The sequence below is a fragment of the Thamnophis sirtalis genome, unplaced genomic scaffold, assembly GCF_051295495.1.
Source record: "Thamnophis sirtalis isolate CommonGarterSnake01/CBP01778 unplaced genomic scaffold, rThaSir2_p1.2 scaffold_9, whole genome shotgun sequence".
Lineage (NCBI taxonomy): Eukaryota > Metazoa > Chordata > Lepidosauria > Squamata > Natricidae > Thamnophis > Thamnophis sirtalis.
In genome coordinates, this window is record NW_028261389.1 from 76,968,616 (window position 1) to 76,993,405 (window position 24,790).

The 24,790-nt window shown below is 43.0% G+C and overlaps 2 protein-coding genes across 2 annotated transcripts in view; one reads left to right on the plus strand and one right to left on the minus strand.

Moving 5' to 3' along the window:
* The window catches only part of ERGIC2 (ERGIC and golgi 2), a 34,130-nt gene extending 31,095 nt beyond the window's left edge, over positions 1 to 3,035 (plus strand). The window contains exon 14 of the mRNA XM_087722335.1: positions 2,372 to 3,035. Within this exon, the coding sequence (XP_087578461.1) occupies positions 2,372 to 2,437 (66 nt within the window). The 3' untranslated portion in view covers positions 2,438 to 3,035. The remainder of the gene's footprint in view (positions 1 to 2,371) is intronic.
* Positions 3,036 to 14,516: 11,481 nt separating this feature from the next.
* LRRK2 (leucine rich repeat kinase 2) overlaps positions 14,517 to 24,790 on the minus strand; it is an 88,115-nt gene continuing 77,841 nt past the window's right edge. The window contains exons 45-51 of the mRNA XM_087722336.1: positions 24,539 to 24,732; positions 23,534 to 23,606; positions 20,869 to 21,053; positions 19,190 to 19,342; positions 17,981 to 18,189; positions 16,333 to 16,404; positions 14,517 to 15,364 (exon numbers count right to left, since the gene is read on the minus strand). Coding sequence (XP_087578462.1) covers positions 15,243 to 15,364; positions 16,333 to 16,404; positions 17,981 to 18,189; positions 19,190 to 19,342; positions 20,869 to 21,053; positions 23,534 to 23,606; positions 24,539 to 24,732 — 1,008 coding nt within the window. The 3' untranslated portion in view covers positions 14,517 to 15,242. The remainder of the gene's footprint in view (positions 15,365 to 16,332; positions 16,405 to 17,980; positions 18,190 to 19,189; positions 19,343 to 20,868; positions 21,054 to 23,533; positions 23,607 to 24,538; positions 24,733 to 24,790) is intronic.

The following is a 24,790-nucleotide window of genomic DNA, read 5'->3' on the forward strand; positions in this document are numbered from 1 at the left end:
CAGCCTCCAGTTCCCTAATCCTCTTTGTTGCTCTTCTCTGCACTCTTTCTAGAGTCTCCACATCTGTTTTATAGTGTGGCTGATGACATTCCCTAGTTGGGTCACGAGACATCTGCAGGCTCGGGCTTCACATAGGTCTTTCTTTATATTTAGCCTTAGAGGGGGCTTTCCTTTCCTGCCTCACTCGGAAAACCAACGGAACAGAATAAATAATCCAATCAATGAGAAGGATACTTTGAAATCTAATGGAGCACAGCTTTTCTGAGGGTAGATAAGTCCATCCCAGTTTTTAGGGATCTTCCCTGTGTGACGGCACCCTAACCATCTCTGCAGCCTTTCGGGGAAGAATTGTGGGAGTTGACATTGGGATATATTTGAAATTACAGAATTGTTAGGAAATGGTGTGGATCTTCTAATCCAACCCTCTGTTCGAGCAGGAGAGTGTATACCGATTGGCTGTTCAATATTTTCTTTAAACTCTCCATGAAGCATCCACAATTTCTGAAGGCAAGCTGTTCCACTGATGAATTGTTCTAACCGTTAGGAAATTTCTCCTTAATTCTGGGTTGCTTCTGTCCTTGATGGGTGGAAACTATCCACCCATTGCTTCTTGTCCTGCCCTCTGGTCCTTTGGAGAATAATTTTGACCCTTCTTGCCTTTGTGGCACACCCACAAATACCAGCCCTTGAGCATTTGAACGGGTTGCTTTGGTAGAATTCTTCTTCCAGAATTAGTGACAACATTAAGCCACGGGAAGGAAAGTTAAGAGTAGGGGAAAGGAACAGAACAGACCAAAGGCAGATTTCAGTGTATTAAATATCCCGATTCCTGAATTGACTAGCGTCTCACTGGATCCAGTGCTCTTAGACCAGGAGTATCAAGCTCAAGGCCCGCGGGCCAAATCCAGCCTGTGGTCTACCCATGTCGCTTCGGCCCGGTCTACCCAGTGTGAAGCATGCCAGTACTTTGGGGAGTGGCATCAAGCTGGCCATGCCCAGGGAGTGGCGTCAAGCCGGCCACGCCCAGTGAGTGGCATCAAGCTGGCCATGCCCAGTAAGTGGCGTCAAGCTGGCCACACCCAGTGAGTGGCATTAAGCTGGCCACACCCGGTGAGTGACGTCAAGCTGGCCACACCCAGTGAGTGTCATCAAGCTGGCCACGCCCAGTGAGGCGTCAAGCTGGCCACACCCAGTGAGTGTCATCAAGCTGGCCACACCCAGTGGATGTCGTCAAGCTGGCCACACCCAGTGGATGTCGTCAAGCTGGCCACCAGTGAGTGTCGTCAAGCTGGCCACGCCCAGTGAGTGTCATCAAGCTGGCCATGCCCAGTAAGTGATATCAAGCTGGCCATACCCAGTGAGTGGTGTCAAGCTGGCCACGCCCAGTGAGTGGCGTCAAGCTGGCCGCGCCCACCCAGCCTCCTGGAGGTCAATCACAGTCCTGATGCGGCCCTCAATGAAATTGAGTTTGATACTCCTGTCTTAGACTATTCATCCAAGCAGTGAATAAACATTAGAAGTGCTACCACGATTGTGACAAAATCTGTGATATATCTTTTATTTTTTTTATTTTTTATTTTATTTTAATTTATCTGCATCCTGCCTTTATTATTTTTGGGAATAACTCAAGGCGGCGAACATATCCAACACACCTTCTTCCTCCTCCTCCTCCTCCTCTTTTCCCCACAACAACAATTCTGTGAGGTGAGTTGGGCTGAGTGAGAGTGACTGGCCCAAGGTCACCCAGCCGTCTGTCATAGCTAAGGCGGGATTAGAATTCATGGCCTCCTGGTGATTGGTCTAATGTCACCCAACCATCTTTTATGGCTAAGGTGGGACTAGAACTCAATGTCACCTGGTGATTGGCCCAAAGTCACCCAGCTGTCTATCATAGCTAAGGCAGGACTAGAACTCACAGTCTCCTGATGATTGGCCAAAATCACCCAGCCAGCTTTTATGGCTAAGGCGGGACTAGAACTCAAAGTCACCTGGTGATTGGCCCAAAGTCACCCAGCTGGTTTTCATGGCTAAGGCGGGACTAGAACTCAAAGTCACCTGGTGATTGGCCCAAAGTCACCCAGCTGGTTTTCATGGCGAAGGCAGGACTAGAATTCAGTCTCCTGGTGATTGGCCCAAAGTCACCCATTTGGTTTTCATGGTGAAGGTGGAACTAGAACTCACGGTCTCCAACTTTCTAACCTGGAGCCTTAACTACTAGGCCAAACTCTTTTAACCCTTCCCAAATAAATCTGTGTTATGATTTTTTTTCTCTAGAAAAGAAATAGGTGGATTTGAGAGACAGCGAGCCGAAATGCACGAAGAAGGGGAGGGGGAAAAATGATTTATCTGCTTTTTTTCCCTCCCCCTACAGGTTCAACTTCCAGATAGTCAACGAAACGGCCACGAAGCTGTAGCAACCGAAGACGCGACGCAATAGCCCCTCCTTCAGAAACTGTTTTTGTCTTTCTGTCTTGATGCGAAAAGACTTTTTTTCTTTTAATAGCAAAAGATTGTGCAATACGTTCAGAGACATGGACACGGGCGGGGTGTGGGAACAGAGCCATTTTTTTTCAGCAACGAAAGAAGGGAACACGATGGACTTCTTGCCGTGACTTGTTCGTCCTTTTCAGGATTTCGGAAAAAAATAGCCGGGATAATCCTTTTAATTTTAAAGTCCTACTTTACGAGAACGGGACTTGCAATCCCGAAACTGCACTTAAATCGTGGGAACTATCAACTCTACATTCAGCGTTGCAGAGTCTCAAAAGGGAACGAAATTGGGAAGAGGTGTGTTTTCCGTAGGCAGCCGATGCGGGAAAATTTGCAGCCGAAACTCAGCAGCTGTATAATTCTAGTTTTGAAAAACAAGGTGCGAGGAGGTGTGATATTTTTTTTCTTTCTTTTTTTAAATCTCTCCCCCCCCACAAAAAAAAATCTTTTTAAAATGTCACTCCTATCGTAAGAATGTGGAAATTCCCAAGAAATGGAGAATGAATGCACAAGAAAGGAAATTAAAATCTCACACTGGGAGCGTAGCATGTATACCGATTTTATGAATGGGCTGTTTGTAAACAAACGTGGGAAACCATTTAGCGTTATCGCTTCTTGTCAAAATTCTTTCCGCGAAAAACAAAAAAAGAAAAGAATGGATGGAAGAATCATGGGCTGTTGAGAGTGATTGACAGCCTTAGGGGTACACTGTTGAGAATGATTGATGGACTCACGGGTACGTGGCAACCTGAAGAATCCCATCATGGGTTATTGTTCATTTACTTGAGTTTTAAGGTACCATCCAGGAATACGGCGGCTCAGTGGCTAAGACTCTGAGCTTGTCGATCGGAAAGGTCGGCTGTTCGAATCACATAACGGAGTGAGCTCCCGTTCCTTGTCCCAGCTTCTGCCAACCTAGCAGTTGGAAAGCATGTAAAAATGCAAGTAGAAAAATAGGGACCACCTTTGGTGGGAAGGGAACAGCGTTCTATGCACCTTTGATGTGGAGTCATGGCGGCCACATGACCACAGAGACGTCTTCGGACAGCGCTGGCTCTTCAGCTTTGAAATGGAGATGAGCACCGCCCCCTAGAGTCAGGAACGACTAGCACATATGTGTGAGGGGAGCCTTTACCTTAAGGTACCATCCAAATGGATTACAATGTTGAGCCTCATATTTTTGTAGGCTGGGGCATACAGGTAGTCCTCAACTTTCAACAGTTCATTTAGTGACTGTCACACTTAACGACTGCTGCAGCATCAAAAACTGAGTGATCAAAATTGAGATGCTTGGCAACTGACTGGTATTTACGACGTGGGTATTATGGGGCCCTTTTGCGATCTCCTAACCAGCAAAACCAGTGGGGAAATCCGATTCAGTTAACAACTCTGACAAGAAAGGTGGTAAAATGGGGCAAAATTCATTTGTCTCACTTAGCAACAGAAATTTGGGGCTTAATTATGGTGGCATGTCAAGGATTACCTGCATCGGCTTGGGCCTTCCATTAAATCTTTAATTTATGGAAGACTGGACGATAAGAATAGTGAAATTAGTGGGCAGTCATATTGCAAATTAAGTACGAATTTTGACTGAATTGAATCCAGCGGCTTTTAATTCCACGCTCTTGATACCATAAGTAAATATGGGACCATAATTTAAATTCTGAGCCTTAATCTTTCTAACTGATAATGCGAAGCAGTCACCGTGTTCCTCTGGTCGTCAGTGAATTTTAATTCAACATCTGCGGTCATCTGTAAAAAAAAAATAAGAACTTAGATGTCTTGTTATTTATTTGGAAAGCTTGAGAAAGAAAAATAGGTAGGATGCACACTTCGGTCCATCACGGTTTCCAGAAACATCCCTTCTGCTTCATTAAAAACGTAGGAACGTACATCAAATGTGCCAAATTGGTGCTTTATAACAAAACATGGCTGTTAGCGAGAAAGACCAAAATGGAAGGGGGGGATCTGTTTTTAATGACAGTGGAAAGGACGGAGTAGAAGCGAGCAACTGTGACGGCTTTACATGGATTTCAATTCCCAGAATTCCTGGCGGGCTATACTTGTCCAACCAGGGATAGACAATCTGATGCCAGTGAAAAATGTCATTCCGAAATGTCATTCCCCGAAAATAAGACCTCCCTGGATAATAAGCCCAATTGGGCTGTTGAGCGCATGCGCCAAAATGAGACCTCCCCGAAAATATTGCAACATAGCAGCAGCCCGCGAGGTGACCACGCTCGCCGTCTCCTGCACTTCAAAAATGATAAGACCTCCCCGAAAATAAGGCCAAGCGCTATTTTGGAGATCCCGTCCTATTTTCGGGGAAACACAGCATTAGATTAGATTAACAGTTGGAAGGGACCTTGTAGGTCATCTAGTCCAACCCCTTGCCCAAGCAGGAGTCCCTACGACATTTCAGGCAGATGACAGTTCAATCTCTTCCTGAAAGCCTCCAGGGTGAAGCTCTCACAACTTCCGAAGGCAACTTCTGTTCCATGGGTTGATTGTTCTCACGGTCAGAAAATTCCTCCTTATTTCCAGGTGGAATCTCTCCTTGATCAGTTTCCATCCATTACTCCTTGTCTGGCCTTCAGGTGCTTTGGAAAACAGCTTGAACCCCTCCTCTCTGTAGCAGCCCCTCAAATATTGGAAGACTCCTATCCTGTCTCCCCTGGTCCTTCTCTTCCCTAGACCAGCCCAGTTCCTTCCCTAGACCAGCCCAGTTCCTGCAACCGTTTATCATATGTTTTAGCCTCCAGTCCCCTCATCATCCTGGTTGCTCTTCTCTGCACTCTTTCTAGAGTCTCCACATCTTTTTTAATAGTGTGGTGACCAAAACTGGATGCAGTACTCTAGGTGTGGTCTTACTAAGGCTTTATAGCAGGAGTCCCCAAACTTGACAACTTCAAGACTTGTGCATTTCAACTCCCAGAATTCTCCAGTCAACTATGTTGGAAGTGGTGTAGGATCTCCTCCTTGGGCGGAGGGGTTGGGCTAGATGACCTATAAGGCCCCTTCCAACTCTTATTAATCTGTTAAGCCACATTTCGCGACGATCCTTGGAAATGAAGTGTGCTTTAAATATTGTTCCCTGTTGTCATTTGCCTTACTTGTCACTAGATGCCATCCGTATTCCACGATCACATTTTTGGGGGGGGGGGGGGATTTTGAGTATGAATTATTTAAAATAATATTTTTCAAGGGCACCTGTGGATCCACAAGTGGCTTACAGGTTTTCAAGGCAGTGTTTAATATATACAATATCAACCAATGATGCAAAAACTCAGCAATAATATACTCCGTTTTTAGGCATATGAAATTATTTGGAATTTATTCAATGTCCTCACGCAGAGTCAAATCAAGTAACTTTTATTTTTTTACACGCAGCACTGGGGGGTACAATATTTAGTAACCCTTGAGAGTTGACCCATAAAATCAGCAAAAACATAAACCCCGTTTACTGAAACCAATAGACTTTCCAGTTCTGATTGCACGAGGAGCCACGTAATTCGTTCTCATTAAGCTTTTTTTTTTTTTTTTTTAAAGCTCCCCGTTTCCTGATCACGACTGAGTCCTAGAAATAAAATATAATTAAAGAAAAAGAGAGAGAAGATATATATATATGGATGGATAGGATAGAATAAAATTGAATGGCCAAGTGTGACGATACAGAAGGAATTTGTCTGGTGCATCTCTGTACGTAAAAAGGCAAGACACATTCGTCAAGAATCGTAAGGTACGACACTTAATGATAATCATAGGGAATAGAACAGAATAAGAGTTGGAAGGGACCTTGGAGGTCTTCTAGTCCAACCCCCTGCTTAGCAATCAGGAAACAATATCAATATAAATCGTAAGGATACAAGCAACAAAGTTACAGTCCTGCAGTCATAAGTGAGAGGAGATGGGTGATAGGAACGATGAGAAGACTAATAGTAATAGTAATGCAGCCTATGGATGGACAGACAGATAAGACAGGAAAAGACAGGGATAAAGAGAAAGATAGAGACAGACAAACAGATATAGACAGATGAGATTAAATGGTAGATGATAAAGATAGATAATAAAGAAAAAGATAGTGACAGAGGTAGAGAAAGATGGAAAGTTGAAAAACACAAGACATAGATGATAAATACAGATGCAGACAGATAATGGAGAAAAAGGCAAAAAAGACAGAAAGAAAGAAAAATTAAGAAAGATGGAGAAGAGAGGATAGAGAGAGACAGATAGATACAGGATAGAGGAGATAGGTGGACAGACAGGCAGGCAGACAGATGATAGAGAAAAAGCTAACTGACAGCAGTCAGGTAGATAAGGGGGGGGAGAGGTGACAGACAGAGATAAAGACAGACATAGATGATATAATTAGATGTTAGACAGATAAAGGCAGAAAGAGATACAGACAGATAATAGAGAAAGATAGATAATAGAGAAAAAAGATAGTGACAGACAGAGGGAGAGAGAAAGACAGACACACACACAGACAGAGAGAGATCAATACTGGATATTTTCTTTTAACCTTACTACTGATGATAAGTCAGCCATCCAATCAAGTATTTTGCACATTGTAAAAACTGAGATCAGGCTGACAACGGATCTCTCACTCGCATTGCTTCTTACACGTTCTCGAAGGAAATGTTTCATTCTCAGATTTGGATGTGGGAAGATTTCTTAAGGATGGTTAGTGGGTGTATATTGTAGCCCAGGCAAACTGCAGCAACCTCTCTGTTTTCTTACGAATTCAATGAAGCCACGAAATCCCACCATCTTCTAGGGAGGGGGGAAAAAACCCAGCTTGTTGACCCATTCACGAATTTGGGGAAGCTGAAATGGCTGGAGCATCTGCAGGCTGCCAGAAATGCATACGAAGGGAGGGAAAAAAATATTCGACAGAAATGTTAAGGATTAGTATAGAAAAGAATAGAATACAGTAGAGAATTGAATAGAATAACAAGAGTTGGAAGGGACCTTGGAGGTCTTCTAGTCCAACCCCGTTTAGGCAGGAGACCCTACACCACTTCAGACAAATGCTTATCCAACATCTTATTAAAAACTTCCAGTGTTCTAAGTCTTCAGTCTTCTTAAAAACCTCCAGGATTACTGCAGAATAGAATAGCATAGAATAGAATAGAATGACAGAATTGGAAGGGATCTTGGAGGTCTTCTAGTCCAACCCCCTGCTTAGGCAGGAAAACCTACACCACTTCAGACAAAAGCTTATCCAACATCATCTTTAAAACTTCCAGTGTTCAAACATTCACAACTTCTGGAGGCAAGTTGTTCCATTGATCAACTGTTCTGTCAGGAAATTTATCCTCGGTTCTAAGTTGCTTCCCTCCTTGATTAGTTTCCACCCATTGCTTCTTGTCCTGCCCTCAGGTGCTTTGGAGAATAGTTTGACTCCCTCTTCTTTGGGGCAACCCCTGAGATATTGGAAGGCTGCTGTCATGTCTCCCCTAGTCCTTCTTTCTATTAAACAAGACATACCCAGTTCCTGCAACTGTTCTTCATATGTTTTAGCCTCCAGTCCCCTAATCCTCTTTGTTGCTCTTCTCTGCACTCTTTCTAGAGTCTCCACATCTTTTTTACATCATGGCAAACAAAACGGAATGCCGTATTCCAAGTGTGGCTTCCTCAAGGCCTTATAAAGTGGTATAAAGTAGATTAGCAGCTGTTCAAGGGAAAAAAAGCCATCAGATCACATGGAAATCTCTCTTTGGGAAATCAGTTCTGGCACAGATTCCTTCCAAGGTCACGAATGCAAAAGAAAAAAAAGTTGGATAAGAAATTGGGTTTTTATCCTGCAATTATTGAAGCAAAAAAAAGAGGTTTTAAAACTCTGCTTTTCCACAAAGCAGAGATAGAAGCAGCTGATTTTTTTTCTAAAAAAAAATAGGCCAAATTTTCTTACCTTGATAAGTAGTCCTTGACTTACGACCATTTGTTTAGGGACAGTTCAAAGTTACAACGGCCCTGAAAATACTAACTTATGACTGGTTTTTTCACCAGTAAGATTATTATTTTTTCTTCTCATCCAATATAGGAGAACATCTGCATCCTCCTGTCAGAGCTGGGGAACAAATTTAGCTGAGAAATGCAGAAACGAAAAATTCAAAGTGGAATAATATATGTACTGTAGGAAAGTTAGGGGAAATGCCTTGCATCAGCAACATAGTTAATAACCTGGTTTGCGATAAAGGGACGGTCCCTGGCATCGTCGTAAGAGGGGGGGGGTGATGAAAGCTTTTTCCATTTCATGTCTTTCAGGGCAGAAATATTTCACAATTTTTGCAAACGCCGGTAAAATTTAAGCAGGAGGTTACCGAGCTCACCTCTGCAGAAAAATTTAATTTATCTATCTATCTTCAGAAGAACCGGCTGGTTTGAAAAAGATAGAAACAGCCCATTTAGGTTGGAAAGACTCAATTTTGCAGTGCATCGGGCAGATATTCACACACACACACATACACAAACACACACAGCAATTGGGGACAGGGTCGAGATATACAGCTAAAAAGAAATATTGCTGCGTGTGTTTTTGTGTTTTGTGCATCAATCCTGTATTATTATTATTATTATACAATTGTGTCACAGTGGCCAGTTGTTTCGCCGGATTTGGCATTGGTTACTAGTCGGGCCCCACCCAGGGGCTTAGGACGTCGTAACGTATTTTCATAATATGCTTGCAGATCTAAGCAGTGCGGCTTTTTGCATTTGACTGATGGTGATTTTGTCAATTTTTAACTGTTTTAAATGTAATTCCAGTGCTTTTGGAATAGCACCCAGTGTGCCGATTACCACTGGAATTACCACTGCTGGTTTATGCCATAGTCGTTGAATTTCGATTTTTAAGTCCTGGTATTTTGCGATTTTTTCATGTTCCTTCTCGGCGACCCTGCTATCACCTGGTATTGCGATGTCTATGATTGTGACCTTATTTTTCTCAACCAGTGTGATGTCTGGTGTATTATGCACCAGTATTTTGTCGGTTTGTATACGGAAATCCCACAAGATCTTGACCATCTGATTTTCGGTGACTTTTTCAGGCTGATGTTCCCACCAGTTTGTTGCTGTTTTAATATTATAATTTTTGCACAAATTCCAGTGGATCATTTGTGCTACTGAATTGTGCCGCAATTTATAATCAGTCTGCGCAATTTTTATTATTATTATTATTATTATACAATTGTATCACAGCGGCCAGTTGTTTCACCAGATTTGGCATTGGTTACTAGTCGGGCCCCACCCAGGGGCCTAGGACGTCGTAACGTATTTTCTTAATATGCGTGCAGATCCAAGCAGTGCGGCTTTTTGCATTTGACTGATGGTGATTTTGTCAATTTTTAACTTTTAAATGTAATTCCAGTGCTTTTCGAATAGCACCCAGTGTGCCAATTACCACTGGAATTACCACTGCTGGTTTATGCCATAGTCGTTGAATTTTGATTTTTAAGTCCTGGTATTTTGCGATTTTTTCATGTTCCTTCTCGGCGACCCTGCTATCACCTGGTATTGCGATGTCTATGATTGTGACCTTATTTTTCTCAACCAGTGTGATGTCTGGTGTATTATGCGCCAGTATTTTGTCGGTTTGTATACGGAAATCCCACAAGATCTTGACCATCTGATTTTCGGTGACTTTTTCAGGCTGATGTTCCCACCAGTTTGTTGCTGTTTTAATATTATAATTTTTGCACAAATTCCAATGGATCATTTGTGCTACTGAATTGTGCCGCAATTTATAATCAGTCTGCGTGATTTTTTTTACAGCAGCTGAATATATGATGATCATGATGATCATGATGATCATGATGATGATTGCATGATTAATCTTTGGTGAGATTCACAGCCTTTAGGGCTGATTGGTAGTTCAACAGCTCGAGTCCTAACCAAGGACCAAGGAACTGTTAAGGTAACGTCGGAGGATATAAGCTGTTCCAAGTAGGGTGGTTTTTTGTAGAATCAGAATGTTCAAGTCCAATAAATTTAGAATTTCCAAATAGCGAGGTAGCCCTTTAGGTATTGCTCCAAGGGCTCCAATTACAATCGGGACAACACATCATCATCATCATCATCATCATCATCATCATCATCATCATCATCATCATCATCATCATCATCATCATCATCATTCTGCAACAGAAGTAGAAAAACAAGGTTTCTACAATTCAGTTTAGAAAGCTGATGCCCCCAATTCTTCTTCTAATCACAAACCTTCAGGCAATGTATGTATGTATGTATGTATGTATGTATGTATGTATGTATGTATGTATGTATGTATGTATGTATGTTCCAGCATAACTCTGGAGCGCCTCGAGCAATTTCCACCAAACTTGGTACACAGATGACTTACCCTCTGGAAACAAATACTTGGGGGACGGGACGACACCCCTGGTGTGTGTGTGTTTGTGTGTGTGTGTTCCAGCACAACTCTTGACTGCCTGGGCTGTTAAGGAGAGTGAGTGCAGCATCCTGGAGCAACGAATGTTTTTGATGTCAGTTGCTTCGCAGCTTCCTCTGGAAAGGCAGCCGTGATTTTCATCCTCTAGTGGGAGACTAGATGGGCTTCACATCTCTGCCGCACATGTGCAGGCGGTGGGGCACGTGCACATGGGGGGGGGTCATGCAGGGGGCCATGTGTGCTTGCACAAGGGAGTAGGGCGCATATGGGGGGAATGCATGCATGCACAGGGGCAGGGTGCATGCACGGGGACCACACATGCATTGCATTTTGGGGGTTTCTGCATGCACGCATTTACAATACAATACAATAGCAGAGTTGGAAGGGACCTTGGAGGTCTTCTAGTCCAACCCGCTGCCTAGGCAGGAAACCCTATACCACTTCAGACAAATGGCTATACAACATCTTCTTAAAGACTTCCAGTGTTTGGGGGTTTCCATTTGTGGGCGCATGAACACGCTTTGGGCACTCGGTCCAGAAAAGGTTATCCATCACTGGCTTAAAACGTTGGGAGACTTACAAGATATATTAATTACCTTGTAAAAAAAAAGTATCTTTTTCCTTTAGTCTTATTAATCATTGATAGTCTTCCTATCAATGTCTTATTGGTAGAGTTGAGATATCCAGGCGTTATGTCATCTCAGTGAACTGAAATTACTGACAAGCTTGAATCGGTAACAAAATACTTTATTTGATTTGAAATAATGGCGAATAAAACTCTGTTAACTGCACAGATTAGATCCCAAATAATAATATACAGAAGGAATTGCTTCGCTTAAGATAAAGAAATGCTGGTTACGTTTTAAGATATACACATGTTTTTAAATTACATTTTTGCATATACACAAAACAGTTCTGGAAAAATAAGACTTGTCCCAAGAGTGTCACGGCGATTAATCTGCAACCACAGAGTCATTATTTAAAAAATAAGTTTTTTTTTTTTCATATTTCCAGATGGGGATTTAAATGTCTAGAATGTCTTGTTGGGCACACTTTATTCTTCAGGCTGTGCCACTAAAATCAAAGAAGTTGGCACTTTTACATTTTCCTTTCCTCTTCCTGATAACTCCAATTTGTTTCAGGAAAAAAGCAGTCCTTGATTCCAGAAGCACCTGGGTTGAAAAGAGCTTGCCAGTAGCGAAAATCAGAAAAGGATATTCCCAGGTTTGGGTTGCTACAGGTTCGCCCAGGTTCCGGAGAAGCCGTAGCTAACATTATGGCTGATTAGAGAACCTCCAAATCCCACCCGTGGCTGGCCCCGCCCATCCATCCCCTCCACTGCCCTTCCATTAATCTCCATTTGGCAGGGCCCTAATGGAGGAGGGAAACGGGCCTCCCAGAAATTCCGGAAGAGTGGAAATGGGTCCATTTCCGGCCTCCAGAAGTCCTCTGGAGCCAGGGGTGGGTTTCTCACCCCGTTCCAACCAGTTCAGTTGGAACGGGGCCGGTGGCGTCCTCGTGCACGCGCGTGGTGCATGCATGCGTACTAGCATCTGCGCGACGCTCCAGCTGCTCCTGGAGGATAGCGCAGGCGCTGTATGTGTCCTGCGCATGCGTGGAAGCGCAGAACTCGTCAAAACCGGGTAAGCACCACGGGCGGGCAGGCGGGCCCTTCGCCGTTCCTGGAAGTTACTTACTTCCGGGTTCGCCGACCAACCGGTTCGCAGGGACCGCCGCGAACCGGTTGAAACCCACCCCTGTCTGGAGCCTAGAGGAAGCAATTTTTGCCCTCCCAGAGGCTCGAGGAAACCCTCCAGAGTCTGAGGAAGATGAAAACGCCCCCCTCCTGCCATGGAGACCGACTAGACCATGGCCATGCCCATCCAGCACTCGGGCAGAGAACCCGTTGCTGAAATTTTTGAAGCCCACCCCTGGATATCTCCGTGCTTGTAACATGCCACCAGGGTTCAAGTTGCCGGGTCACAGAATCCTAATTTCTTTCGCCAAACGTGGAAAGGTCTATATTTAGGGGGGGAAAACAACACAGCCTGATTTTGTACATTGATTATAAAACGACTGGATAATACCAAAGTCAATATAATTCACAGAGACTCTTCTCTTTATAGCTGGATGCAGAATGCAGCCTTCAGATGTGAAATTTCACATCTGAATAACAAGAGTGAACCTATTCGTCCTCCCCACTGTGAAAAAACGATTGGGAAGGGATACAGAAAAACAGAATTAGAAGGGACCCTGGAGGTCTTCTAGCCCAACCCCCTGCTGAAGCAGGAGACACTAGACCGACTGGCTGTCCAGTTTGTGCTTTAAAAACGTCCAATGTTGGAGCTTTCACAACTTCCGGAGGCAGGTTGTTAAAACGATCGATTGTTCTCACTGTTAGGAAGTTTCTCCAAGTTGCTTCTCTCTTTGATGAGTTTCTACTCATTGTTCCTTGTCCTGCCTTCCGGTGCTTTGGAGAAGAGGATGACCCCTCCCATCCTCTCTGTGACAGCCTCCCAAATACTAGAGGACTGTTATCATGTCACCTCTCGTTCTTCTTTTTGTTTGACTAAGCATATCCAGTTCCCTCAATCGTTCATGGCGCAGTTTGGCCTCCAGACACCTAATCATCTTTGTTGCTCTTCTCTGCACTTTCTCTAAAGTCCTAGCATCTTTTTTCGTATTGTGGTGACCAGAACTGGGTGCAATATTCCAAGTGTGGCCTTACCAAGGCATTATAAAGTGGTACTAATGCTTCGTCTGATTTCGAAATTTTTTAGATCTCCTGTAAGCACAGCACTTCCCTACCGTGACCCGTCAAAACCGCGGAGGACAAAATTGCGCTCGACGAAAGCGCGCATGTGACGTCATCACAGCGCGCCGAAAAAAAATTAAAAATTGAAATAAAATTAAAATTAAAGCAAGCCGATTCACATAAAGGTACGGGTTAGGTTTAGGGTTAGGGTTAGGGTTAGGTTAAGGGTTAGGGTTAGGTTTAGAGCGTTAGCGTTACGTTTAGCGTTAGGTTAAGGGTTAGCGTTAGGTTTAGCGTTACGTTAACGGTTAGGTTTAGGGTTAGATTTAGGGTTAGGTTAAGGGTTAGGTTTAGGGTTAGGTTTAGGGTTAGGTTTGGGGGGGTTAGGGTAAGGTTTTCGCTTTATTTTTACATTTTTCGATCACAGCGCGATGTTTTCGTCGTGCTGTGATGACGTCAAATGTGCGCTTTCGTCGAGCGCGATTTTGTACTCCGCGGTTTTGTGGTGGAACCCTTCCCTACAATTCATTAAAACTCTCTTCCTTTTTTCTGGCTTCCACCCAAGCCTGGGATTCGTGTAACGTTTTATTAAATTTAATAAGTTAAATCTTTAAAGCGGCAGTAGCCCCTTGGACAGAAACTTTGGGAGGAGGGGGGGAACCATGAGATAAACAAAGCCAGAGAAAAACATTGGGCTGAAAATCATTTCATCCTATCTTTCATCCACTCTCTCGGCCTTCCGGAAAGCCATTAAAACCTGGCTGTTCCGGCAGGCCTGGGGCTGTTGACCCCAAAATACGGTCCACCCCCATTTAGAACGGAGTGCATGGTGTGCTGTTTTTTAAATCTATCTTTTCTTTCCTTCTATTTTATTTTTTTTCTCTTTTTCTCTTGATTTATTCTGTACTGTAAGCCGCCCGAAGTCCTACAGGATTGGGCGGCATATAAATGTTATTAAACTTAAACTTCATCCAAATTATTTTGAAATATAGTGAGTTTGGTGTTTCTCAAAAATTATACTTACGATGCCTTTAATTCCCTGGAATTTAAATAAGCTTCTATATTTTAATTAATGTACTTAAAACAGTTTAAACGTATTGAATACCGATGGAAAGATATAAATAGAATAGGAAAAGTACCCTGTTTTCCCAAAAATAAGACCTCCCCGGATATTAAGCCCAATTGGGCTTTTGAGCGCATGCGCTAAAATAAGCTCTCCCCAAAAAATAAGCCCTCCCCATGAGGTAACCACGCTCGCCGCTTCCTGCACCTCAAAAATAATAAAGCGTCCCCGAAAATAAGGCCAAGTGCTTATTTCAGGGGTCAAAAGAAAATAAGACCCTGTCTTGTTTTCGGGGAAACGTGGTAGCCAAAGGGAATTAATTTAAACCTAGTGGCATCTGAAACCAGATTTGTGCTGCTACGCTTTTATCCTTTTAGTGTGGAATATTATACACTGCTGTATAATTCATATTTTTGTTTCATTTTAAAGGAAGCAAAGTGGTCATGTTGCATTTAGCAAGTATTTCACGCCGTCCTTCAATGAAACTAACTTCCATGGCTTTGTGTAAATCTAGTGTAAATTCCTTCAAGTTAATCCAAGGAAATCTGCTTCATCTTCTCTGCTAGCGCCTGCCTCATCACAATATGTTTTTTCAAGTTTTGCACTTCATGCGGCAGATTCACATCCCAGATAGACACAGAAGACGGTATCCCTGTGAAGAAAATCATTTAAAAATAATCACCGAAGATGCTACAAACACAAAACAGTTGACAGTTTTTGCATTTGCTGTCTTTCAAAAACAGAAGCCAAAATAGAGAAGTAGGCCAGGACCTACAAATACTGTTTGAAATCATCGTTGGAATATATTTCTATGCAACAACTGCAGTAGTATTCAGTGAGTAGATGGCAGTATTTACAACTGCAGTAGTATTCAGTGAGTAGATGGCAGTATCTATGGTACATGCTCTATGCTCTTCTGTTATAAGTTGTTCCCTGTTGTCCTGTTATAGTTAAAATAGTTGAGCAGTAAAGCACATGGTGACTGTGCTTTGCTTGTTCTCTGTGGTGCTATATATAAACAGAATTTCTAACAAAGGGACAGGAAAGGAGAAAGGGAAAGACAAAGATAGGAAGAGAGCAAGGAAGGAAAAATAAGGAAAGAGGGGAAGGAAGGAGAAAGGAGAATGAAAATGGAAGGAAGGAAGGAAGGAAGGAAGGAAGGTTATAATGAGTGTGAGAGGATCTCAGGGAAGTCCTGCCTTAGCACTTGGCCACCACAGATGCCCCCGATACGAGTCCTGTGTCACGCCATGGCCACGCCCACCCACCTCACGCCCTCCCCTCCAAGGTCAAATACAACCCTGATGCTGCCCTCGATGAAATCAAGTTTGACACCCCTGCTGTAAACTATAAAAATCCTAATTTATCAGCTGTCCCAGATCTACATGCTATTTCTGCTCACCAATAAACTGAATCCTTCTTTCCAGTCAGCCTCCATTTTGTTTTCCAGAGCCTTTCTCCCGGCTTGGAACTGAATCAGATGGATTTTTCTTCCAAAAGCAGCCGCGACTATGACAAAAGTCTCTCCCCCCCCCCAATATCCTACAGATCGTCTTGCCAGCGCTAGTGGTGTGGCCCGCTGCAAAATGGGAACAGATGAAGAACAGACTTAACACGTACCTTTAATGTGTCCGTCTTCACCCTCCTCTTCATGGCTATAACCCAAGACCAGAACAACATTCCTGAGAGTGCCTTCGATCAAAAGAAAAAAACAAATTAAAGCACCATCCTTTATTCTTTATGGAACTCTCCTGTCAAAAAAGAAACGTTTCGGCGCATGCACCAGAAAGTGGGGTGTGCCCATGTCGCTTCGGCCCAGTCTCCCCAATGCAAAGAGGAAACATGCCAGCAGTTTGGGGAGTGGCGCCAAGCTGGCCATGCCCACCCAGCTGGCCACACCCGGTGAGTGGTGTCAAGCTGGCCACGCCCACCCAGTGAGCCACACCACTCAGTCATTCCCCCCCCCCCAAAGTCAAATACAGCTGATGTGGCCTTCAATGAAATTGAGTTTGACACCCCTGCTTTACCCAAATCCCTGGCTGAACCATGTTACTTGGGAACATGTTATCAACACGCATCAAACCATTAGCATCTGAATAGGAAACAGCCTTTCCTCTGCTGCCGCTGAGATCCTTACTCACTCTTCTGTCACTAAACGAATGGTTGTAAGTCGAGTACTATCTGTAGTTAGCTCAAACTCTGCAGGGATGAGTTTGGTTGCTCATGGCTGACATTTCCAATACAGGTATTCCTCAACTTACAAACAGTTCGGTTAGTAACCGTTCCAAGTTACAAACAGCACTGAAAAAAGAGACTTATGGCTGTTTTTCACACTCATCGTTGCAGCATCCCTACAGTGTGTGTGTTTGTGTGTGTGTGTGTGTTCCAGCATAATTCTGGAACGCCTCAAGCAATTTCAACCAAACTTGGTACACAGATGACTTACTCCCAGGAAACAAATACTGCGGGGGGTAAGACACCCCTAACACCCCTTGGGAGGGGTGTTCTGTTAAGATACAGCCTATTGTGCCTTCAAATGGCTTCTACTGTACAGCGCAGTGGAATTGCCATAGTAATGGCTTCACAGTACTCCACGAGGGGGCTCCCTCTAGTACAGCGATGGCGAACCTTTTTTGGCTCGCGCGTCATAAGGGGGGGGAGCACAGGGGGGTTGTGCATGGGCATGCCACACCTATAATGCAACGCGCAACCCCCCCCAGTGCGCATGCACGCATGAGAGCCCCCCCCCCATTTTTGCATGCTTTTTTCACCCTCCCCAGGCTCCATAGGAAACAGCCTCCCCCCCCCCGAGGTCCTCCGGAGGAATAGGGCCGGTTTAAGCCCTCTGGAGGCTTCAGGGACCTTCAGGAGACTTTGCCGAAGCCTCCGGAGGACTAAAAACCACCCTATGAGCAAACCGGAAGTCCGTTCCCGAACTTTTTTGCGCTCCTGAGGCTTCAGGGAAGCTCCTAAAGCCTCTGGAGGGGGCAAGGGAGGCTCTTCTCGCCCTCCCCGGGCTCCTATAAAGCCTCCTGCCATAGGTTCACCATCCCGGCTCTAGCAAGTGGAAAATCCAACATTAGAAATTATGTTCGGTCCAGACATTTTCCCCCTATAAATAAATACCCGGGCAACATCGGATTATCAGCTAGTGTACAATATTTCTTCCTATTATTTAAAGTAAAGGCCAAAATCAAATCAAACACGGAGTAAAAATTTCTTGATGCTAAAAGTGGTGGGGTTTTTTGTAATACGTTTCACTATTTACCTAGTTGGGCTGTCATCATGAATCTCACGGAACGACAGAAATCGTGTATTATCCATATGGGGAGGCGCGTGGACAGATCAAGTAGTAATAGGTGGCCGCCCCCTGTGCCTACCCACAATGCCGTATTTTTCTGAAGGCAGAGGCTCTTCACTCTTCCCGGGTAAACGAGTTTCTGTTTGGATTCCGTGTTCAGTTCTGGCACCTCCGCTCTGAAAAACAGGACAGCCCGTCATGTCTGAACCGTGTTGGATTTTTCATGGTTTTCCCCCTTTGTGTTTTTTAATACTTTGATAAACTAATAAAAAAAAGTTAAGTGGTAAAACTCTGTCAGATCACATTCTTCCATTTGGAAGTTCAGTTCAGTTCAAGTTAAGATATCTTATATCTTATCTTAGAGATAAGATATAAAAGATAAGATAAAAAGATAAGATTTAAGATAAGATAAAAAATAAGATATAAGATAAAAGTTAAAAGATGATAAAAGATATGATATAAGATAAGATACAAGATATGATAAGATACAAGGTAAGATAATAAGATAAGATAGATAAGATAACAGATGATAAGATAAGATAACTTCATTATCACTTTTTTTACTGTGAGCTCAGTAGCTGACATGAAAAATGAAATTCTGTTGCCTTCTCTTTTTTAGAGAAAATATATATCTCCCAACCACCTACATAACACCCATATATACACATGCTATGTACATACAGTACGTAAATATATATCTCCACACATAGATACATAGATACATAGATACATAGATACATAGATACATAGATACATAGATACATAGATACATAGATACATAGATACATAGATACATAGATACATAGATACATAGATACATAGATACATAGATACATAGATACATAGATACATAGATACATAGATACATAGATACATAGATACATAGATACATAGATACATAGATGATAGATAGATGATAGATAGATAGATAGATAGATAGATAGATAGATAGATAGATAGATAGATAGATAGATAGATAGATAGATACATACATACATACATCATACATACATCACTGTCCATTTTGAATTTGTAGCAGAGAGAGGAAGATTTCATGAGGTTGATGCTATACTGTAACTGAATCCAGATGTTCAGAAAATCAGACCGATTTATTTGTCCTAATTATCTCGGCCACTCGCGAGATGTTGCTGACTCTCTGGGAGATCCGATACTCACTTTAGTAGGTGCACACAGTCAATCAGTTCGCAAAGCTTCTCTGTCTTTTTGTCCCAAATCTCAACAAAATAGCTCTCCTTCTTTGCCAAGTAGATAAATTTGTCCACTGCTATAGAAATAATATTGGCATTGCAGTAGTCTTTGTGACATAACCTGAGACACACACAGACACACAAAGAAAATGGAAATCAGAAAAGGATATTGTGGCGTTTACAACACAGGCTACAGTGCATAAACTGATTACGCTGATTGTCAATCCTGAAGCTGGCCTGAATGAGGCCATTTTTGAGACCAGTGCTGACACACCAGCGAAGAGGGATAGGGAGGCGGGAATAGAGATAGTTGGGGTGTTGTAGCCAAAACAAAATACTTTCTCATGGGAACCAAGGTCATTCCTCCAGGTGCTAATGAGAGAGAGAGAGAGAGACCGCCTCCTGCCATTTACCTCCCAAAGACCGATTAGATCACACAGATTGGGCCTCCTCCAGGTACCATCGGCGGGTCAATGTTGGCTGGCGACCCCCCGGGGGAGGGCCTTCTCTGTAGCTGCTCCGGCCCTATGGAATGGTCTCCCCGTAGAGATCCGGACCCTCACTACTCTTCCGGCCTTCTGTAAAGCCACTAAGACCTGGCTGTTCCGGCAGGCCTGGGGCTGTTGATCAGCATCCAGCCCCATTTTAAGTGTATGTATGTTGTGTATTTTAAAATGATTATATTCTATTTTTAACTTTTAATTCCCCTGTTTGTCTGTAAGCCGCCCAGAGTCCCCTGGGAGTGGGCGGCATACAAATACCAATAAACTGGAAACTAATGTAGGGGCTTTCTTATATTAAAAAAAGGGGGGGATTCTTACAATTCATTCCAAATTACAATGAAGGAGGAGAATTATGACTGATCCTCATAGATGTTGCCATCGTAGCATTCCCCAGGATGATACAATCACAATTCTGGCACGTGGAACCAACTCACAATTATGGTGGTTGCCATTTGTAGTCTCCATTGTCAAGCAAAGTCATTGGGGAAGCTGGCAGGAAGCCACAGATGGCAAACATGGAGGTGGGACTTGTGACTGGTTGGAATCCACCTAACTGCGAAATAAGTTGACGTGATCTTTGCATTTGACAACCGCATTGCTTAGTGACAGAACTAGTCTCCTTTGAACGACCCCATAATCCCTTGCGGGATGGAGTCTGGGTAACTGATCCAAGCTGAGTGTTTGTTGGCCGGATGCCCTTCCTGTCACCAATGCGGAGTTACATTCAGCAGATATATTCTCAACATGACCGAACGGTGGGGCCCCAAATTACAATCATTAAGTGAGGACTTCCTTGCTACTTCTTGATTTCTGTTTGTCTTGGCATTTCTCTCTCTCTCTCTCTCTCTCTCTCTCTCTCTCTCTCTCTCTCTCTCTCTCTCTCTCCCTCCCTCCCTCCCTCCCTCCCTCCCTCCCTCTCCCTCTCCCTCTCCCTCTCCCTCTCCCTCTCCCTCTTTCTCTCTCTCTCTCTGGATATCAAAGCAATGAAATAAATTTAGGAACCCTCAACATGCCATGGGAAATGCACAGACGAGATCATCTGCACAGCCTATTTTTCCAGACAGGGCGAATAAAAATTAAATTGTATTTTTAGGAACGTGGGTAGAAGAGGGGAAAAAAAAAAAGATAAGCAAGAGAAACGTACAGATGACTCGTCTTGGTCTCAATGAGTTTGTGGGTAGATAAATCGCTGGACAGTGATAATATTTTGGATCCGCAGCCGCCCCAGATTGCACTTCTGTCGGAGGAACAATTTGATTCACTTAAACACATCAGTGGAGTGCTCTCACTTCCCACGAGAAAAGTCCTTAAGGGTGTGGCACTTTTGCCCTGCAGAGAAAACACAAGGAAAAAAAAATAAGCATAGAATAATAGGATTGCAAAGATCCTTTTTTTTAATATAAAAGTTCATTATTTTTCCATTTTAAAATACATACATTCCATCTTTCCTTAAGTAGTGTATCGTCTGGGCACAGATATCTGTGCAACGTTCTTCCATAAATTATAATACCATGTTTCCCTGAAAATAAGACAGGATCTTATTTTTCTTTGACGCCCTGAAATAAGCGCTTGGCCTTATTTTTGGGGAGGTTTTATTATTTTTGGGGTGCAGGAGGCGGCCAGCGTGGTCACCTCATGGCTGCTGCTGCTGTGCTGCAATATTTTCGGGGAGGGCTCATTTTAGCGTATGCGCTCAAAAGCCCTACTGGGCTTATTATCTGGGGGAACAATAGCAATGGCAATAGCAGTTAGACTTATATACCGCTTCATAGGGCTTTCAGCCCTCTCTAAGCGGTTTACAGAGTCAGCATATTGCCCCCAACAACAATCCGGGTCCTCATTTTACCCACCTCGGAAGGATGGAAGGCTGAGTCAACCCTGAGCCAGTGAGATTTGAACAGCCGAACTGCTGAACTGCAGTCAGCTGAAGTAGCCTGCAGTGCTGCATTTAACCACTGCGCCACCTCGGCTCTAAACAGGATACATTATACCATTATTTTCAGGGAAACAGGGTACAATATACAATTAAATCTTGTAAGTCTCTTCATTTCCTTTTTAACATGTCTTCTAGTATATCTTCTAATATATATATATATATATATATATATATATATATATATATATATATATATATATATATATATATATATATATATATATATATATGTTTTTATTTGTGCTGACTTTAAGTATATATATATATATATATATATATATATATATATATATATATATATATATATATATATACATACAATAATAACATTGATTATAGTTATTTTCATCGTATTCATGCTAACAATTGTCATTTTATTCTTATCTCTATCTTAATACATTTTCTATTCTTCTTTTCATCTTCATTTCTATTTCCAATTTCTTTTTTTATTCTCTAACCATTGATAAAACGCTTCCCATATCATAAAATAATCAGATTGTTCTTTCTCCTTAATTGCCAATGTTAGTCTATTCATTTCTGCACATTCTAATATTTTCCTAATCACCTTCTCTTCGGTAGGAATCTCTTCACATTTCCAATATTGTGCAAATACAATTCTAGCTGCAGTTAATATAGGAATAATTAATTGCAAAGATCCTTGAGGGTCTTCTAGTCCAAGCCCCTGCAGAAGATCTTCTGTCATTCCGGGCAAATGGTTATCCAACATCATCTTAGAAGCCTCCAGTGATGGAGCAACTACCGGTTCTCTGAACGGCTTAGAAAGTTAACAACCGGTTCTCCTGAATTGGTGCGAACCGGCTGAATCCTACCACTAGTCAGGATATTTGCTGTGCATGACTTGTAATTATTCCAGTGAGTTTGTTGTAACACAAAGAATGTGTAATATTAAGACATTATTAAAGTCATATTGATGTCAAAGTTTCTGAAATTAAGCAAAACTTCTAACTTAAATTGACGTGGTAGTCCTACAAGAAGATTTTCTGGTTGTCTCTAATGGCAGGCAATGTTATTGTAAAAATAGCCAACATTTTCTTTTTTTTAAAGTGAATTAAAACTACAAAAAAAAGAAACTGCAATATTGAAAATCCATAAAACCACCCATTCAAGGACAATCTATACAATTCCGCTTCGCCTTAGTGCTCCCTCTCTTTCTGCTATTATTCAAATAGCATCGGTCAAAATTTAAGAAAGAGCAAACTTTCTATAATAATGCAAAGGTAGGGTTTATTACGAACATGTCTGCCATTAATTACATATTCCAGAATGCAGCCGTGCGAGTGATTGTGGGTGCACCTCGGTTCACCCACGTAACACCTATCCTCCGCGAGCTGCCTATAGGTCTCCGGATATGCTTCAAGGCGCTAGTCGTCACTTATAAAGCCCTTCATGGTATTGGACCTGGGTACTTGAGAGACCGCCTGCTGCCAATCACCTCCACTAGACCGATTAGATCCCACAGATTAGGCCTCCTCCGAATTCCATCCGCCGGCCAGTGTCGACTGGCGACTACCCGGAGGAGGGCCTTCTCTGTGGCTGCTCCGACCCTCTGGAACGAACTCCCCGTGGAGATTCGAACCCTCACCACCCTCCAGGCCTTCCGCAAAGCCCTTAAAACCTGGCTGTTCCGACAGGCCTGGGGCTAAAGAGCTGTTGCCCCCGTCTCGAATTGGTATGACTGTTGTGTGTTTTTAAATTATGTATTGTTATGTTTCGTCTTTTATTTTCTGTCTGTATCCCCCTTCCCCGATTTGAATTGTGAGCCGCCCTGAGTCCCCTTCGGGGGAAAAGGGCAGCATATAAATATAATCAAATCAAATCAAATATCTTTTGGAAGACTGTAGTGAATATGTACCTTGATTGCTCGGTCCTCAAAGATGGCCAGCTGTCCATTGGCTGTACCCACCAAAAAGACGTTCTTGTACTTGCTGAAATCGAAGGAGAAAATGCATTAGATTTAAACGCTTTCAGTGCATTCAATGAATTGAATGAAATAAGACTTGCAGTATTGAAGCCATGCAGTTAAAATGTGTAACCCAGGAGATAAGAAAAGCTGAAATGGCCAGCCCCCCAAAACAAGCTAAATATTTCAACCAGAGCTGGGTTCCTACCGGTTTGTACTGGTTCAGCCTAAATAGGTAGTAAGTCGGCCGGAGAGGTGACGGTACCAGGTCCATTCTGGGCGCCACCATTTTGATTTTCTGTTCCGCACATGGGCAGAACTATCTTCATTGAAAAAAATGTCTTTTTTTCCTTTTTAACGGTGCGTGCATGCACAGACCTTTTTAATTGCAAACACACATGGACGCAGAGTGCGGGTTCGGCATGCGCGCAAGCGAAGTTTTTGCGCACTCCCGCAAAAATTTTGGGGGGTACCGAACCGATAGTAATGCTGGCAGGAGCCCACCACTGATTTCAACCTCAAAATTGCCCCACAATTAGCCCTGTGCCGAAAGTCAGCAATAATTCCAGTCACGCGTTGCTTCAAAACATACAATAATGTCTAAATACGGATGAATAACTAAGTCGTTTCCTTAAAAAAAAAAAATCAACACTTCTGTATCCTTAAGGCCATTTTGAAGCAATGTGCGGTATGGAATGGCATCCAAATTCAGTCATCTTGTGGGAGAAGGAGTGGTAGAATTTGGGGGGTGGAGTCAAAAGAGGAATCAGCCTAGAATCCCTACGTAGTCACAAGCAAACTAGGCCCAACCCACTTTGAATTCCTTATCTAACTCTAGATAAGGAATCTCATCTAACTAGGTGCTGTTAGTTGGAAGGATTCGTAGGGGTTTTAGCAATAAATCAATTTAATTTAGACCTTCACAAAGGGACCTAGTATTTTGTGCCTGACACGTACTTATGCTTTTGCAAGGGACTGCAGTAAAGGCAGGTGACCGAATCTGTCATTATGTGAAACCGATGGCTGCATGCTCCATCTTGGGTGTGAAAGGCCCAGAGGGATCCTGACTGGGTCCCTGCAATCACCCAGTTCTCCTTCTCGGCATAAAGTGTCACCAAGGCCAAGCACAGTATCCTAATATCTTCAACGTCCTGGGAAAAGAGAGCAAGGGGAGAAAAAAGAAGAAAGAAAAGAAGAAACTGCGAATTC